Source organism: Mesoplodon densirostris, chromosome 10 (assembly GCF_025265405.1).
Source record: "Mesoplodon densirostris isolate mMesDen1 chromosome 10, mMesDen1 primary haplotype, whole genome shotgun sequence".
NCBI lineage: Eukaryota > Metazoa > Chordata > Mammalia > Artiodactyla > Ziphiidae > Mesoplodon > Mesoplodon densirostris.
The window spans coordinates 42,514,698-42,532,343 of NC_082670.1; the positions used below are offsets into that span (position 1 = coordinate 42,514,698).

Below are 17,646 nucleotides of genomic sequence, written 5' to 3' on the forward strand. Positions count from 1 at the left end.
ATATTTTAAAACCAAAAAGAAACTGATCACACCATGTATAATCCCAGATTAAAGTTAAGAAGGATGGACTTTCTGGATATCAGAGAAGGAAGGTGTATTTCTGTAGATGAGAAACTAAAGTTAGAGGTAACTTGGAAAAGGAATATCAGCTAGCAGTCTGTGAATGGGATTCTGTTTAGCTTATTTGTGATAGACATGTGAATTATGGTATTATTATTGCCACTTTGGATATGAAATGTATGTCATATTGAGCTACTGGTACTCATTTTTATGAGTAAATGTAAAAATAACAGTTGACATGGATTATGAAACATTTGATTACAGAATTCTAACTGATCATGATTTCCTTCTTTTTAAATACCCAGATACCTCTCATCCCTGCATGAATGGGCATTTGAAAGTGCCATTGTCAAAGGCCTGCAAGCATGGAGAACTCATCAATGCTTTCCTCCTTGACTGACGAGTGTAAATTAGACAATTACATTGAACCTCACTACAAGGAATGGTATCGAGTAGCTGTGGACACGCTGATTGAACAGGGGTTAGATGCATACCAAGAATTTCTTGCCAAGGAACGAGTGTCAGACTTTCTAGCCGAGGAAGAAATTAATTATATTTTGAAAAATGTTCAAAAAGTGGCACAAAGCACAGCATATTGTACTGATAATTCCTGCGATGATACCTCATCTTCAGGGACTTACTGGCCCGTTGAGTCTGATGTGGAAGCTCCAAATCTTGACTTGGGCTGGCCGTATGTGATGCCTGGACTCTTAAGAGGGACCCACATTGACCTCCTCTTTCATCCACCAAGAGCACAACTACTTACAATTAAGGAAACCGTTCGGAAGATGATAAAAGAAGCAAGAAAGGTAATATTTCTGTTTAAAAATGAAAAATTCGAAATGTGGAAAATCACCAGAGTAGTATAAAAGACATATATGTTAATAAAAGAGTCAATATATTTATAGACCATGCCTATTTCAGGAAATATATATATGGATACGTAGAAAGGTTGTACTTCCCATATCTTGTAAATATCTGAGAGAGTGGTGTTGGCTTCCTGCTACAGGTGGAGATTTCCTTCTCTTCATCATGTACATGAGAGATCTTCACCCATGAAGGCTGAGGTGTATGGACCAGAAAAGAGATGATTTGATGTATTCATAGCCTAAATCACTTACATTTTCCTTAATCTCTGAAAGGAAATATGTGGTTGGCAAATCTGGTGAATTTTTATTTTTTCTTAACAGGACTGAGCCCTAATTCTTGCTCTGGATATAGTTTATCCTATTAAATAAAGCATAGATTTTCTTATTTATTTCCTAAGTTGTGTGAAAACAGTAAAAAATCAGGTTTGATAATGTAAAATTCTGAAGTAAAGTCCTGAGGTGCTTAACATTTTAGGGCCTCTGTACTCTCTCTTAAATACTTATATTGGTTTATAAATCTCAGAAATTCTATCTTAGAGCTCAGATAAAACTGTAGAAATGTTCTTTTAATCAATCTAATAAAGCTTCTTGGGAGTTTTCTATCTACTCACCACCATGATGGATGCTTTGGAAACTACAACAAAATTTCTCAGGCTGTTTAATGAGTTTTAAAATATATGAACAAAAAGTTATGATTCTTAACTATGAAGTGTCTATTTCTTAGTTACGGATACTATACAGCATAGAAATTTAGATCTAAAAGGGGCCTTGGGATGCACACGTACACGGCATTGCTTTCTTTCATGTCAACAAGACACAGAAATGCTTGGGAAAGCATGCTTTTATGAAGTACAGACATATTAGACCCTTGAAACCCACAGCGACATGGTAGTTTAGAAGACAGGCAACTAAGATCCTCCCGTTCACATTAGGAAGACACAGTGTTCCGAGGCTAATGTCAAACTCAGGCTTTACAAAAGTAAGCTGATTTTTTTCCCCCTGGACCTGTTAAACTCAAATAACCTGACCTTGTAATCATATTAACTCCTTTAGCAGGGTTACATCAAGGAAGCACTATTCCAGTTATTAAACATTAGCTATAGAATCAGGTACACGGTAGGTGTCCAAACTTTCATTGAATGAATTGAACTGTCAGTTCAATTTTCTGAACTGAACCATGAGGATTTTTAAAACTGGACTATCCTGTGCTCTGAGAACAAAGTATACAATTGTATTTTGTGAAACAACAGAAGTCAAGAAAATATATGAGTCCTTGTAAAGGTAAAACAACAAATATCAAGTATGAACATTTGTGAATTTCTGTTTGGGGAGACAATATGTTTTTGAACTACAGTGTTAACTGAAAATTGAAAAATACATCAGTGAAGCTTAATATTTTTTATTATGGTAAACTTAGTAGTTATGAGTTCATTAGCCTGCACCACAGTTAATCTCCTATGGGGCATTGCATTTCTGTGGCACAAAATGAAATTCAGGAGCTAGCATGAGTTCTTGGGCTAGCACTTACTGGAAACTGAACATTAGTCATGACTGTCTGATGTATTTTTCTTTCTAAAGTGGCAGCTATTTATTTAGTGAGCCTCCAAAAGTAATATCCTCTGCCTGGTCATTGTCTTTAGAATTCCTACTTGAATTAACAAGCTGAGGAACTCAAAGTCCAAACTGTAAAACAATAATGTAATGCTTTGCTTCTCTTTCACCAAATCTAAGTGGCATAAAATAAGAAAGAATTCTACCTTTATACATACCCAAGGTATGTATATTACCTTGTATATACATATCCAAGCTGAATTCAAAGAAAGAGAATTATTTGAACTTTATAAGTTGAGCATATTGAAATTGAATATAAATCATAATAGATTACTTAGTGGTTTTCTTTCCTTTTTTTCCCCAAAAGCATTGGACAATGTGTTTGTTTCTAACCAGATGCAATAAATATTGAGGTTAAACGGGCTATAAATTCATGGGATGTATATTTTGTGAATATTTTGGAAATTTCTTCATATGTCACTATGTTAATTTAAAGATTTTTGAAGGATCCAATACTCCAGAGAAGAAAAAGTTATTGATCACATTTTTATAAAATTTTAGACTATTTAGCCCATAACTGAACAAGGTCATGTGAAAAATGTTAAAATAAGAAGAGCAAATATTATTATGAAATACAAGCTTGTTGGAATACGTTGCCTTTTAAATATTCTGCCTGCTTTTCATGACTATCATTTATTCAGCAGGTAAGTTATGCTCTTGTAAACCTTCAGAATCAAGCCTGTTAGTTATTATGATAAACTTCTTGTTTCTGAACTATTTTCAGAAGACAAATTCTCTTTATTGGTAACTCTCAATGAATTGTCATGACAGGATGAAATGTATGAAGAGGATGATCTATTTTTTTTCATAAAATACTTGAATAATGTTTATTTTAGTGAATAGAATAAAGATTTTTACCTCTGTGAAATTCTTTTGTTAATCAACATTATGAAACTCTATGGAGCTATGAGGCCATAACAAGGAGAGCTAGGAACTAGCAAAGCAGAATCCAGGAAACAATCTCAGAGAAGAATTTAAATTCGTTTTCACTGCTCTGTTTGCAATTAAGATAAGGTGCTTATGAAAATAAATGTCACACAATGGGAAAAAAATCTTAAAATAATAAAAAGAAGCCAAAAGCAGGTTTCTTAGAGGTCCAAACATTTGAAGTCTGATCATAACCACTGAAAATATTTTGGTTTTGAATTTCATTAATTTATATGCATTTGTTTTATTATCTCTGAATCATTCTGTTTTTATAAGCAGAATATAATCTTTATAGTATTTCAAAAATCCATAGATTTGTTTGTATTTGTTCATTTAATTTATGCCAGTTGTCACAGGTTATTCTGAGAGATTTTTGTTTCTTCTTTTGTTTCCTTTTTGATTCTCTCTCTCTCTCTTTTTTTTTCTATTGGATATTTGCTTATTTGGCTATTTGAGAATTTTCCTTTGGGAAAATCTAATTACAGGTAATACCTTGTGCCCTAAAAGGGTCTTATTTTTATTTACCAGCTCTTTCCTAACTTTCTTCTATTTTTCACTGTGTGGTTGACATAATTAAATTTGGTTCAACTTTATAAAGTCTGATAGTACCTAGCAAGACTTTTCCCAGGTAATTATCTGTCTGTCAAGAGGTGTTCCCAAGATGATATATGCATTTATTCCTAATTACTGTGACTACCTCTTATGAAAATGTCCCCTCTAATTAATTTAAAAAGTCATCTTTCATTAAAGTCATTTTTCTTCTGTCCACTCAGTGATAAATATCACTAAAGCAATCATTTCTGATACTCTTGAACATGTAAATGTTTAACCAGAATTCTGCTGTCCTCTCTGTTTCCTAATTCTAAGCTAGCATCTTCCATGAGATGTGACTCTTACTCTTGAGAAATATGGAGTTGAGAAGATACATAAGCAAAAGTCTAGTGAGAATTAGAGCAGAAGTGATTCCTGAGGTGCTCTGTCCTGCATCTCCTGAGTTCAGATCTTGGTTGCTCCCTGAGTCAATGTTCCTAGGCATGTCTGTTACGGCCTCAGAACTCTCTTTTTTTTTCTACATCCTTTTTGGAGTATAATTGCTTTTCAATGGTGTGTTAGTTTATGCTTTATAACAAAGTGAATCAGTTATACAAATACATATGTTCCCATATCTCTTCCCTCTTGCATCTCCCTCCCTCCCAACCTCCCTATCCCACCCTTCCAGGCAGTCACAAAGCACAGAGCTGATCTCCCTGTGCTATGCAGCTGCTTCCCACTAGCTATCTACCTTATGTTTGGTAGTGTATATATGTCCATTCCTCTCTCTCACTTTGTCACAGCTTAACATTCCCCCTCCCCATATCCTCAAGTCCATTCTCTAGTAAGTCTGTGTCTTTCTTCCTGTCTTACCCCTAGGTTCTTCATGACATTTTCTTTTCTTAAATTCCATATATATGTGTTAGCATACGGTATTTGTCTTTCTCTTTCTGACTTACTTCACTCTATATGACAGACTCTAGGTCTATCCACCTCATTACAAATAGCTCAATTTCGTTTCTTTTTATGGCTGAGTAATATCCCATTGTATATATGTGCCACATCTTCTTTATCCATTCATCTGACGATGGACACTTAGGTTGTTTCCATCTCTGGGCTATTGTAAATACAGCTGCAATGGACATTTTGGTACATGACTCTTTTTGAATTATGGCTTTCTCAGGATATATGCCCAGTACTGTGATTGCTGGGTCATATGGTAGTGCTATTTTTAGTTTTTTAAGGAACCTCCATACTGTTCTCCATAGTGGCTGTACTAATTCAGATTCCCACCAGCAGTGCAAGAGTGTTCCCTTTTCTACACACCCTCTCCAGAATTCATTGTTTCTAGATTTTTTGATGATGGCCATTCTGACTGGTGTGAGATGATATCTCATTGTAGTTTTGATTTGCATTTCTCTAATGATTAATGATGTTGAGCATTCTTTCATGTGTTTGTTGGCAGTCTGTATATCTTCTTTGGAGAAATGCCTATTTAGGTCTTCTGCCCATTTTTGGATTGGGTTGTTTGTTTTTTTACTATTGAGCTGCATGAGCTGCTTATAAATTATGGAGATTAAGCCTTTGTCAGTTGCTTCATTTGCAAATATTTTCTCCCATTCTGAGGGTTGTCTTTTGGTCTTGTTTATGGTTTCCTTTGCTGTGCAAAAGCTTTGAAGTTTCATTAGGTCCCATTTGTTTATTTTTGTTTTTATTTCCATTTCTCTAGGAGGTGGGTCCAAAAGGATCTTGCTGTGATTTATGTCATAGAGTGTTCTGCCTATGTTTTCCTCTAAGAGTTTGATAGTGTCTGGCCTTACATTTAGGTCTTTAATCCATTTTGAGCTTATTTTTGTGTATAGTGTTAGGGAGTGATCTAATCTCATACTTTTACATGTCCCTGTCCAGTTTTCCCAGCACCACTTAATGAAGAGGCTGTCCTTTCTCCACTGTACATTCCTGCCTCCTTTATCAAAGATGAGGTGACCATATGTGAATGGGATTATCTCTGGGCTTTCTATCCTGTTCCGTTGATCTATATTTCTGTTTTGTGCCAGTACCATACTGTCTTGATTACTGTAGCTTTGTAGTATAGTCTGAAGTCAGGGAGCCCAATTCCTCCAGCTCCGTTTTTCGTTCTCAAGATTGCTTTGGCTATTCGGGGTCTTTTGTGTTTCCATACACACTGGGAAATTTTTTGTTCTAGTTCTGTGAAAAATGCCAGTGGTAGTTTGATAGGGATTGCATTGAATATGTAGATTGCTTTGGGTAGTAGAGTTATTTTCACAATGTTGATTCTTCCAATCCAAGAACATGGTAGATCTCTCCAACTATTTGTATCATCTTTAATTTCTTTCATCAGTGTCTTATGGTTTTCTGCATACAGGTCTTTTGTCTCCTTAGGTAGGTTTATTCCTAGATATTTTATTCTTTTTGATGCAATGGTAAATGGGAGTGTTTTCTTGATTTCACTTTCAGATTTTTCATCATTAGTATATAGGAATGCCAGAGATTTCTGTGCATTAGTTTTGTATCCTGCTACTTTACCAAATTCATTGATTAGTTCTAGTAGTTTTCTGGTAGCATCTTTAGGATTCTCTATGTATAGTATCATGTCATCTGCAAACAGTGACAGCTTTACTTCTTTTCCAATTTGGATTCCTTTCATTTCCTTTTCTTCTCTGATTGCTGTGGCTAAAACTTCCAAAACTATGTTGAATAAGAGTGGTGAGAGTGGGCAACCTTGTCTTGTTCCTGTCCTTCGTGAAAATGCTTTCAGTTTTTCACCATTGAGGACGAGGTTGGCTGTGGGTTTGTCATATATGGCCTTTATTATGTTGAGGAAAGTTCCCTATATGCCTACTTTCTGGAGGTTTTTTTAATCATAAATTGGTGTTGAATTTTGTCAAAAGCTTTCTCTGCATCTATTGAGATGATCATATGGTTTTTCTCCTTCAATTTGTTAATATGGTGTATCACATTGATTGATTTGCATATATTGAAGAAATCTTGCTTTCCTGGAATAAACCCCACTTGATCATGGTGTATGATCCTTTTAATGTGCTGTTGGAATCTGTTTGCTAGTGTTTTGTTGAAGATTTTTGCATCTATGTTTGTCAGAGATATTGGCCTGTAGTTTTCTTTCTTTGTGGCATCCTTTTCTGGTTTTGGTATCAAGGTAATGGTGGCCTCGTACAATTCGTTTGGTAGTGTTCCTCCTTCTGCTATATTTTGGAAGAGTTTGAGAAGAATAGGTGTTAACTCTTCTCTAAATGTTTGATAGAATTTGCCTGTGAAGCCATCTAGCCCTGGGCTTTTGTTTGTTGGAAGATTTTTAATCACAGTTTCAATTTCAGTGCTTGTGATTTGTCTGTTCGTATTTTTTGTTTCTTCCTGATTCAGTCTTGGCAGTTTGTGCGTTTCTAAGAATTTGTGTATTTCCTCCAGGTTGTCCATTTTATTGGCATAGCGTTGCTTGTAGTAATCTCTCATGATCTTTTGTATTTCTGCAGTGTCAGTTGTTACTTCTCCTTTTTCATTTCTAATTCTATTGATTTGAGCCTTCTCCCTTTTTTTCTTGATGAGTCTGGCTAATGGTTTATCAATTTTGTTTATCTTCTCAAAGAACCAGCTGTTAGTTTTATTGATCTTTGCTATCGTTTCCTTCCTTTCTTTTCCTTTTATTTCTGATCTGATTCTTATGATTTCTTTCTTTCTGCTAACTTTGGGGTTTTTTCTTCTTCTTTCTCTAATTGCTTTAAGTGCAAGGTTAGATTGTTTATTCGAGATGTTACCTGTTTCTTAAAATGGGATTGTATTGCTATAAACTTCCCTCTTAGAAGCGCTTTTGCTGCATCCCATAGGTTTTGGGTCATTGTGTCTCCATTCTCATTTGTTTCTAGGTATTTTTTTGATTTCCTCTTTAATTTCTTCAGTGATCATTTCATTATTATGTAGTGTATTGTTTAGCTTCCATGTGTTTGTATTTTTTACAGATCTTTTCCTGTAATTGATATGTGGTCTCATAGTGTTGTGGTCCGGAAAGATACTTGATACAATTTCAATTTTCTTAAATTTACCAGGGCTTGATTTGTGACCCAAGATATGATCCATCCTGGAGAATGTTCCATGAGCAATAGAGAAAAATGTGTATTCTGTTGTTTTTGGATGGAATGTCCTATAAATATCAATTAAGTCCATCTTGTTTAATGGATCATTAAAAGCTTGTGTTTCCTTATTTATTTTCATTTTGGATGATGTGTCCATTGGTGAAAGTAGGGTGTTAAAGTCCCCTACTATGACTATGTTACTGTCGATTTCCCCTTTTATGACTGTTAGCATTTGCCTTATGTATTGAGGTGCTCCTATGTTGGGTTCACAAATATTTACAATTGTTATATCTTCTTGGATTGATCCCTTGATTATTGTGTAGTGTCCTTCTTTGTCTCTTCTAATAGTCTTTATTTTAAAGTCTCTTTTGTCTGATATGAGAATTGCTACTCCAGCTTTCTTTTAGTTTCCATTTGCATGGACTATCTTTTTCCATCCCCTTACTTTCAGTCTGTATGTGTCTCTAGCTCTGAAGTGGGACTCTTGTAGACAGCATATATATGGGTCTTGTTTTTGTATCCATTCAGCCAATCTGTGTCTTTTGATGGGAGCATTTAGTCCATTTACATTTAAGGTAATTATCGATATGTATGTTCCTATCCCATTTTCTTAATTGTTTTGAGTTCATTATTGTAGGTCTTTTCCTTCTCGAGTTTCTTGCCTAGAGAAGATCCTTTCACATTTGTTGTAAAGGTGGTTGGGTGGTGCTGATCTCTCTCAGCTGTTGCTTATCTGTAAAGGTTTTAATTTCTCCATCAAATGTGAAAGAGATCCTTGCTGGGTAGAGTAATCTTGGTTGTAGGTTTTTCTCCTTCATCACTTTAAGTATGTCCTGCCAGTCCCTTCTGGCTTGCAGAGTTTCTGCTGAAAGATCAGCTGTTAACCTTATTGGGATTCCCTTCTGTGTTATTTGTTGTTTTTCCCTTGCTGCTTTTAATATGTTTTCTTTGTATTTAATTTTTGACAGTTTGATTTATATGTGTCTTGCCATGTTTCTCCTTGGATTTATCCTGTATGGGACTCTCTGTTCTTCCTGGACTTGATTAACTATTTCTTTTCCCATATTAGCGAAGTTTTCAACTATAATCTCTTCAAATATTTTCTCAGTCCCTTTCTTTTTCCCTTCTTCTTCTGGAACCCCTGTAGTTTGAATGTTGGTGCATTTAATGTTGTCCCAGAGGTCTCTGAGACTGTCCTCAGTTCTTTTCATTCTATTTTCTTTATTCTGCTCTGCAGTAGTTATTTCCATTATTCTATCTTCCAGGTCACTTATCTGTTCTTCTGCCTCAGTTATTCTGCTATGGATCCCTTCTAGAGTATTTTTAATTTCATTTATTGTGTTGTTCATCACTGCTTGTTTCATCTCTTGTTCTTCTAGGTCCTTGTTCATTGTTTCTTGCATGTTGTCTATTCTATTTCCAAGATTTTGTATCATCCTTACTTTCATTATTCTGAATTCTTTTTCAGGTAGACAGCCTATTTCCTCTTCATTTGTTAGGTCTGTTGGGTTTTTATCTTGCTCCTTCATATGCTATGTGTTTTTGTGTCTTCTCATTTTGCTTATCTTACTGTGTTTGGGGTCTCCTTTTTGCAGGCTCCAGGTTTGTAGTTCCCATTGTTTTTGGTGCCTGTCCCCAGTGGCTAAGGTTGGTTTAGTGTGTTTTGTAGGCTTCCTGGTGGATAGGACTTGTGCCTGTTTCTGTGGATGAGGCTGGATCTTGTCTTTCTGGTATGCAGGTGCACGTCTGGTGTTGTGTTTTGGGGTGTCTGTGGACTTATTATGAATTTAGGCAGCCTCTCTGCTAATGGGTGTGGTTGTGTTCCTGTCTTGCTAGTTGTTTGGCATAGGGTGTCCAGCACTGTAGCCTGCTGGCTGTTTCTTGAACCTGGGTGTTGGCGTTGAGATGGAGATCTCTGGGAGATTTTCACTGTTTGATATTACATGGAGCTGGGACGTCTATTGTGGACCAGTGTCCTGAAGTTGGCTCTCCCACCTCAGAGGCACAGCACTGACTCCTGGCTGCAGCACCAACAGCCTTTCATCCACATGGCTCAGAATAAAGGGAGAAAAAGTAGAAAGAAAAAATTAGTAGTAGTAGTAGAAAGAAAGAAAGAAAGAAAGAAAGAAAGATATAAAGAAAGAAAAAGAAAAGAGGGAGGGAGAAAGGAAGGAAGGAGGGAAGGAAAAAAAGTAAAAAAGAAGGTAAAGTATAATAAAATAAAGTAAGATAAATTAAAATAGTTATTAAAATAAAAAATAATTATTAAGAAAAAAAATTAAAAACAGAAAAAGAAAAACAAACAAACAAACAAACAAACAAAAACCACAAAAAACGGCCAGAAAGAACCCTAGGACAAATGGTGGAAGCAAAGCTATACAGACAAAATCTTACACAGAAGCATACACATACACACTTAAAAAAGAGGAAAAGGGGAAAAAATCATAAATCTTGCTCTCAAAGTCCCCCTCCTCAATTTGGAATGATTCATTGTCTATTCATATATTCTACAGATGCAGGGTACATTAAGTTGATTGTGGAGCTTTAAACCGCTGCTTCTGAGGCTGCTGGGAGAAATTTACCTTTCTTTTCTTTGTTCTCACAGCTCCCGGGGCTCAGCTTTGGATTTGGCCCCGCCTCTGCATGTAGGTTGCCAGAGGGCGTCTGTTCTTCGCTCAGACAGGACGGGGTTAAAGGAGCCTCTGAGTCTGGGGCTCTTGCTCACTCAGGCCGTGGTGGGGGGGGGTACGGAGTGCAGGGCGAGCCTGTGGCTGCAGAGGCCGGTGTGACGTTGAACCAACCGGAGGCACACCGTGCGTTCTCCCGGGGAAGTTGTCCCTGGCTCCTGGGACCCTGGCAGTGGCGGGCTGCACAGGCTCCCCGGAAGGGGGGTGTGGATAGTGACCTGTGCTCTCACACAGGCTTTTTGGTGGCGGCAGCAGCAGCCTTAGCATGTTATGTCCGTCTCTGGGGTCCGCGCTTTTAGCCTTGGCTCGTGCCCATCTCTGGAGCTCCTTTAAGCAGCTCTCTTAATCCCCTCTCCTCATGCACCAGGAAACAAAAAGGTAGGGAAAAGTCTCTTGCCTCTTCGGCAGGTCCAGACTTTTTCCCGGACTCCCTCCCGGCTAGCCGTGGTGCACTAACCCCTTCAGGCTGTGTTCATGCCGCCAACCCCAGTCCTCTCCCTGCACTCTGACCAAAGCCCGATCCTCAGCTCCCAGCCCCGCCTGCCCCGGCCGGTGAGCAGACAAGCCTCTCGGGCTGGTGAGTGCTGGTTGACACCGATCCTCTGTGCGGGAATCTCTCCGCTTTGCCCTCCGCACCCCTGTTGCTGTGCTCTCCTCCGTGGCTCCGAAGCTTCCCCCCTCCGCCACCCACAGTCTCCGCCCGCGAAGGGGCTTCCTAGTGTGTAGAAACCTTTCCTCCTTCACAGCTCCCTCCCACTGGTGCAGGTCCCGTTCCAATCCTTTTGTCTCTGTTTATTCTTTTTTTCTTTTGCCCTACTCAGGTACTTAGGGAGTTTCTTTCCTTTTGGGAGGTCTGAGGTCTTCTGCCAGCGTTCAGTAGGTGTTCTGTAGGAGTTGTTCTACCTGTAGATGTATTTCTGGTGTATCTGTGGGGAGGAAGGTGATCTCTGTGTCTTACTCTTCCGTCATCTTCCCTTCAACCTCCAGAATTCTTAGTAATACAGAGAAACATTTACTACCAGGTGGCCCATTGCCACAAACGGGAAGGTGGACTAATGATGGGGGCTTCTGGGATTTGATGGGTGTTATACAAGCAACACTGGCCTAGAGGGTTGATATGGATTGAACAAGTCATTGTACACCACAGGTATCTTCCCTTGTTTAATGAAAGACATGAAGCAAACCATTTTAGGGTTTTTTAAATCGAATGCTCTATCCAAATCTCTAATAGCGCTTACCACCTCAAGATTATTTCAATATGTTATACTGAATTAGTTCATTATATGAATAATATATATTGTGTCATAGTGTGTCACTTTCATCACTATTACTTTGCAGCCATATCCTGCCCAGCTAAGCGATATTTGTGTGTTTGTCAGTGCCCTTATTAGACTAGGGTTATCTCTCTCTCGATATTCCTAATTTTTATTAAGAATTTCCTCTCTGCACCCTCCTTCTTCCAACACAAAGAATATTTCTTTGTTTAAATTTGAGTCAAAATTAGTGTCTTCCAAAAAATAGCTTTTGCTTAGTAAGATTTAATGACATTAGTATCCTGTGACATTAATTTGAACAGCTTTTCTTTGAATAAAATGCATTATATGTGTGTGTATATACGTGTGTGTGTGAGTGTGTGTGTGTGTGAGAGAGAGAGTAAGAGAGAGAGAGCAAGAGAGCGAGAGATCTTGTTAAAAATCTTTTTAAAATTGTACTGACTTTACCATGTTAACTCTCACTGTGTCTGCATGGGAATACTCTATGTATGCCAAACTCCTGGTTCTTTATTCCTATCCTGCACTACTAACAATAACCCTGATAATTTTAACACAGTTACTTAAGGGAGAGGAAAGAGGAAATAAGATGCTCTTTACCCTTATTGCAAAATAGAGTTTTGAGTTTCCTTGACTGACTTGATAACTTTCACAGGCAGAAAGCTGCAGCCTCTTTTAATTGCCAATTTCAAATAATGCTTTTTTTCAAAGAGACTTCATGGAATGACATGAAGGCTCTGAATCTCAGAGTCAGTTAGGGCTGGGTTGAATTCCAACTCAAACAGCTCTTCGCACTAGACATTATACTACAAACTCTCTGAGCTTTAGGTTTCTCATCTGTAAAACGGAGATGCTAATACTCCATAGGATCCTTGTGAGAGTGGAATGAATTGGCTGACATATCTACCATGACACCTCCACATGTTTAATTTAATTCTGTAGACCAAGAGGAAAAAAGGTAGTCATTCCATTTTCATCTTGAATTTTAAAAGTGATAATTTTATTAGGTTTTTAAAGACATTATACAAGGGTTCCATATTTATAAAAAAGCAGAGCAAGTTTTTGTAAGTTTTTAAAGTTCATATTTATTATAGACTTGCCGTTTAGTGTCACAAGTTGGTTTAAGTAACTTTGAGTTTATGAACTATTATTACTTACTAAATATTCTGTTGTAATTCAAAAAGTAATGTGTGCCCTTTTTTTTGGTTACATACTTTATATCACAAGGGGTAACTGAATAAATTATTTAATAGATATGAAACATTATACTAATTATATTCACTTAAATGTCTTTATGATGACCTTCGTAAAAATATTTATGATTTAAAAAAAGTAATATTAGGTATATTATTTAAGGTCTATCATAATTAGTCGTAGATTAAAAAAACTTTGCTTTCCTGATAGAGGGGCTGTTTTTCTTCTCTGTGGAAGCAAAAAAATCTGGTGTATGAAAAAATAAAAAATTTATTGTATAAGACCTCCAGCTTGGTTTTTATACTAAAGTTATGTGTGATTTATGAGTTTCAGATGTTTTACCAGGCTATGTCTTATCAGGTAAAGTCTTAAATCACCCATGATTTTCATTTTTAACCGATTTTCGCTTGAAAGTGGCAATTTGGGGAAGAGTTTACTTTTTAAAAGAAAACTTAGAATATTTAGAGGGGCCAATAAACTTACCAGAAACTCTGCCTTGGTGATATTAACCTATACCTCTGTTAATAGTTGGAAAGAAAAAATTTAAAATTTGAATTATTTCAGAGTGCACATGATTTATCTGATTAAAGGAAATGTTTTTAAGATCATTTCTGTAATAAATGAGGAGTGCTATGGAGAAAAACAAAACACAAATATGGCTGGATAAGGAACGCTGATTGAGAGCGGTGGCAGGGGATAGTTTGTGATTTTAAATTGGGTGTTCAGAAGAGGCCTCATCAAGAAGGTGACATTGGAGTCAAGATTTGAGGAAAGAAGGAATGAGCCCTGCATCTCTTTGAGGGCAGAGCAGACTAGACATAGGGTAAACTTTAGAGCAGGGACATGCCTTCTTGTTTGTTAGAGGAACAGTATGGATGCCAGTTCCTGGACCCAAGAAAGCAATGGAGAGATGAGTTAGGTGAGTTCAGAGAGGTATCATGGAGGTCCTCATGGACCATTACAAAGACATTGGCTTATGTTCCATGTAAAATGGGGAGCCACTGGAGAATTTTGGGCAAAAGAGAGACATGATCAATTTGAAATATGCTTTATTTTAAAAGGGCACATCTGGCTGCAGTATTGAAAATTGACTATAGGGACTCAAGAATAAGCATAGCAGAGGCTTTTACAATAATTCAAATGTGATATGATATTGTCTTAGATCACCAGGATGGTAACAGTGCTGCTCAGATTTCGGATATATTTTGAAGGCAGTAAAATGTGGGGTATGAAATAAGTTGAAGAATATAAGATGACCCCAAAATTTTTGGCCTGAGCAACTAGGATTATGGCATTGTCCTTTGAGGTTGGCCTCAAGGTCATGAGAGAGTTGGAATCAGGAAGCAGGCAGAGACCAAGGCACAGAGGCTTTTAAGTTATCATTTTCACCAAAGCCCTGAGATAGTTGACTGGTGATGGGAGCCACCAAGAGCAACATATGTGTCTAAATAGAGATTAGGGTTCAGATTAGAATCTACATCCAGAGTGGCTGGACTTGGAAATAGTTCTGGTCCTGAGCTCATTGGTGAGAGATGGCCTAGGAAGTACCTGGATAAGACTCAGATATAATGAAGTAGGTTAAAAAAAAAAGTGTGAGATAAGAAGACTGTCTGGATGATGACCAGGGACCTGATAAGGCAGGAGGTTATATAAACTGCTGAGAAGGAGAGCCTCCCAAGGGCAAGTGTTAAGCAACCCCATGTGCTGGTCAGGTGAGGGGAAAAACAAGAACTGGGAGGTTGCCTTTGGGACCTCACTTTCTTCAGAGGTCACCTTGGGTCATACATGTTGAGGAGTAGGAGATGTACCTTGGAGAGCATGACATTTTAGACAACAGGGAATGTGGAGGGAGTAGAGTGTGGCTGGAAGAAGGAAGGCAGTGGGGTGTGTGTGTTGAGATCAAATTGTGAAGGTCCTTCAGTCCAGCTTTGTGGGTATGGACAGTGGGAGGTCATGAAATGTTTCATGATGTAATACCATTACATCCGATCTTGGACATATTAACATTTTGTTGGTTAGTTGAAATGTAGAGGGAAATATAAAACAGTTTGTAGCATATATTGGGATAATGCTCACCAACAGGCTGATAATGGTCTGGAGCTGACGATGTCTTCTTGAAATGAGAATATACCTTCAATTTCCTGCAGGAATAGAAAAATATAACTACGTAATTATGTGTCCTAAAGAAGTTGATTTGGGGGGCGGTGTTTAAAGCTATTTTAAAATGTCTTAATATTTTAAGTCAATAAAATTTATTTCTGTATAAAAAGTTTCAACTACATACTATACTGTATATAGTTTATATGTCTTTACTGAATCCCTGCTATGTTCATGACACTGTTAGGTCATACAAGTAGAAAAAGAAACACTTCAAGTGGTTTAGAATCTAATATTTGGGAGATGTGCTAAAAGATTTCTGGGAGATGTATAGATAAGAGGTTGAGGGTGTATGGACATTATGTGAGTGACCTATGTATTACAAAGGGTCTTGATTTTTTCCCCACCTTTTTACTCTATGTATCAGAGTGTTATCTCTATGTATAGAGATATTTCTTGAAGTTTCAAAGTAGAAAAGTTTTGATGTAGTTGAAATGCCTTCAAAATATTTTCTGGCAGAGACAGATTACTAGTTCAATGATTGTATAGAGTAAAGGTTTATTTTTTCTTATTATCAGAGTATACCTATTCCTTATAGAAAATATGGGGGAAAATACAGGAAGGGGTTAAGAAAATAAACTTTAGAAAATTTCTTCCCTCTAAGATATAAATAGATGGATAGAGAAGTACATGTGCACACAACTCTGTTTGTGAGTGTGTGTGTGTGTGATCTGTGAACACCAAATATTAGATCGCTGAAATAGAATGTTCACATATAATATAGTTGAGATCATATTTGAAATTATGTGTAACAATTTGCCTCCTGCTTTTTCCACTTAGGACTTTTCCCATAATAAAATACTTGATTTCCTGAGCTGAAAAGCAAAGGCATATAGAACAGGGGCAGTGGAGGCTGCTTGGATGCAGGTAATAAGGAAGTTCATTGTCTCTTGGGAATTAGAAAACAACAGTAAGTCTGACTAAAAGGCAGTGTGCTTTTTTATGACACCGTGAGCTGGCGGTTGTAAATAATATCAGGGATAATGTGCTCTTTCTCTCCAGGGCAGCCTCTGCTGCAGGCAGGATGGATCCCTGCTACCTGGACCTGTACCTACCCTCCTCCCACCCCTCAGCACACCAGTACTGATATGATGAGCATCTCCCAGTAATATTCCTTTAGAAAGCCTTTAGAATTTGGAAATGAAGAAAGCCTCATAACTATTTTTGCATAATTATTAACTACTTAATAATTAATCTCGAAGCTTTAAAAGCAGAAAAATCAGTAAGTGTATATTTTCTTTCCTTTGGGCTGTATTAATGTCTTATTAATCATCACCTATCAATTTTCCCCCTAAGAAGTCAAACAAATATTTTAATCAAGTAATTAAATGTGAAAATGCAAAAACATTGCCATTTGGCTAAATATCAATCCAATATGTGCTAATGGAAAATCCATAATCATGGGAAAAAATCAGTATCTGAGTCACAGTACATAGTCATACTCAAGCCTGATGAAATTTGGGAGCAGTTACTTTAAAAAAGAAAAGAATCTCGGGTTAGTGACCATGTGGTCTTTTTACTAATGAGCAGTTGGAAATTGAGAAAGTCCAAAAGTGCAAAGTCACCCAACTGATTAGTAACTCTCAGTACAGATCATATTCAGGGGTTTCCATTCCCAGACTCATATCACGTTGCTTCTCTACTGGGAAGGAGAACTAAATTTGTTCATGACATTAATACTATCTAGCATTTATTGGCTGGTATCTGCCAGGCAGTGTGCTAAGCTCTTTATATGTATTAATATTTATATTCACAACAGCTCTCTCAGGTAGGTACCTCTGTTGCCTCCTTTCATGGGTGAAGAACAAAGAGGTTAAATAATTTATACTAGGATGTGAAGTAGGCAATGCTGGTACTTGAGCCCAAACAGAGCACCTGATAGACCTTCCATGCTGGTACCAGCAAACCACTGAATTCTCAGGACACTTTTGTACAGGCCCTATTACATTCGCGTCTTGATGATGTACCAGATAGAGTCCAGGTCAACAAGCTTGGCATATATGAGGCTCCTCCTGTTAAAGGTGGTTCCCGCTGCATACTCACCTTTGTGCTTTATCTCCTTCCACCTCCCTCCTGTCACTTGACCCTGCAGTGTTACCTACTGCCATTCTGTGGGCCTTCCATGACAGCTTCTTTCTTCCTAATTTTCTACATGATTATTCCCCTCCTTGGAATATCCTTTTCCATATTCTTTGCCTCCCATTCATCTTTTAAAATCCATGTTCAATTT

General features: G+C 37.4%; 1 protein-coding gene across 1 annotated transcript in view; it reads left to right on the forward strand.

Annotated features, from left to right (window-relative positions):
• The first annotated feature begins 425 nt into the window (after window positions 1-425).
• FAM83B (family with sequence similarity 83 member B) overlaps window positions 426-17,646 on the forward strand; it is a 69,335-nt gene continuing 52,114 nt past the window's right edge. Inside the window, exon 1 of the mRNA XM_060111118.1 lies at window positions 426-869. Coding sequence (XP_059967101.1) covers window positions 426-869 — 444 coding nt within the window. The remainder of the gene's footprint in view (window positions 870-17,646) is intronic.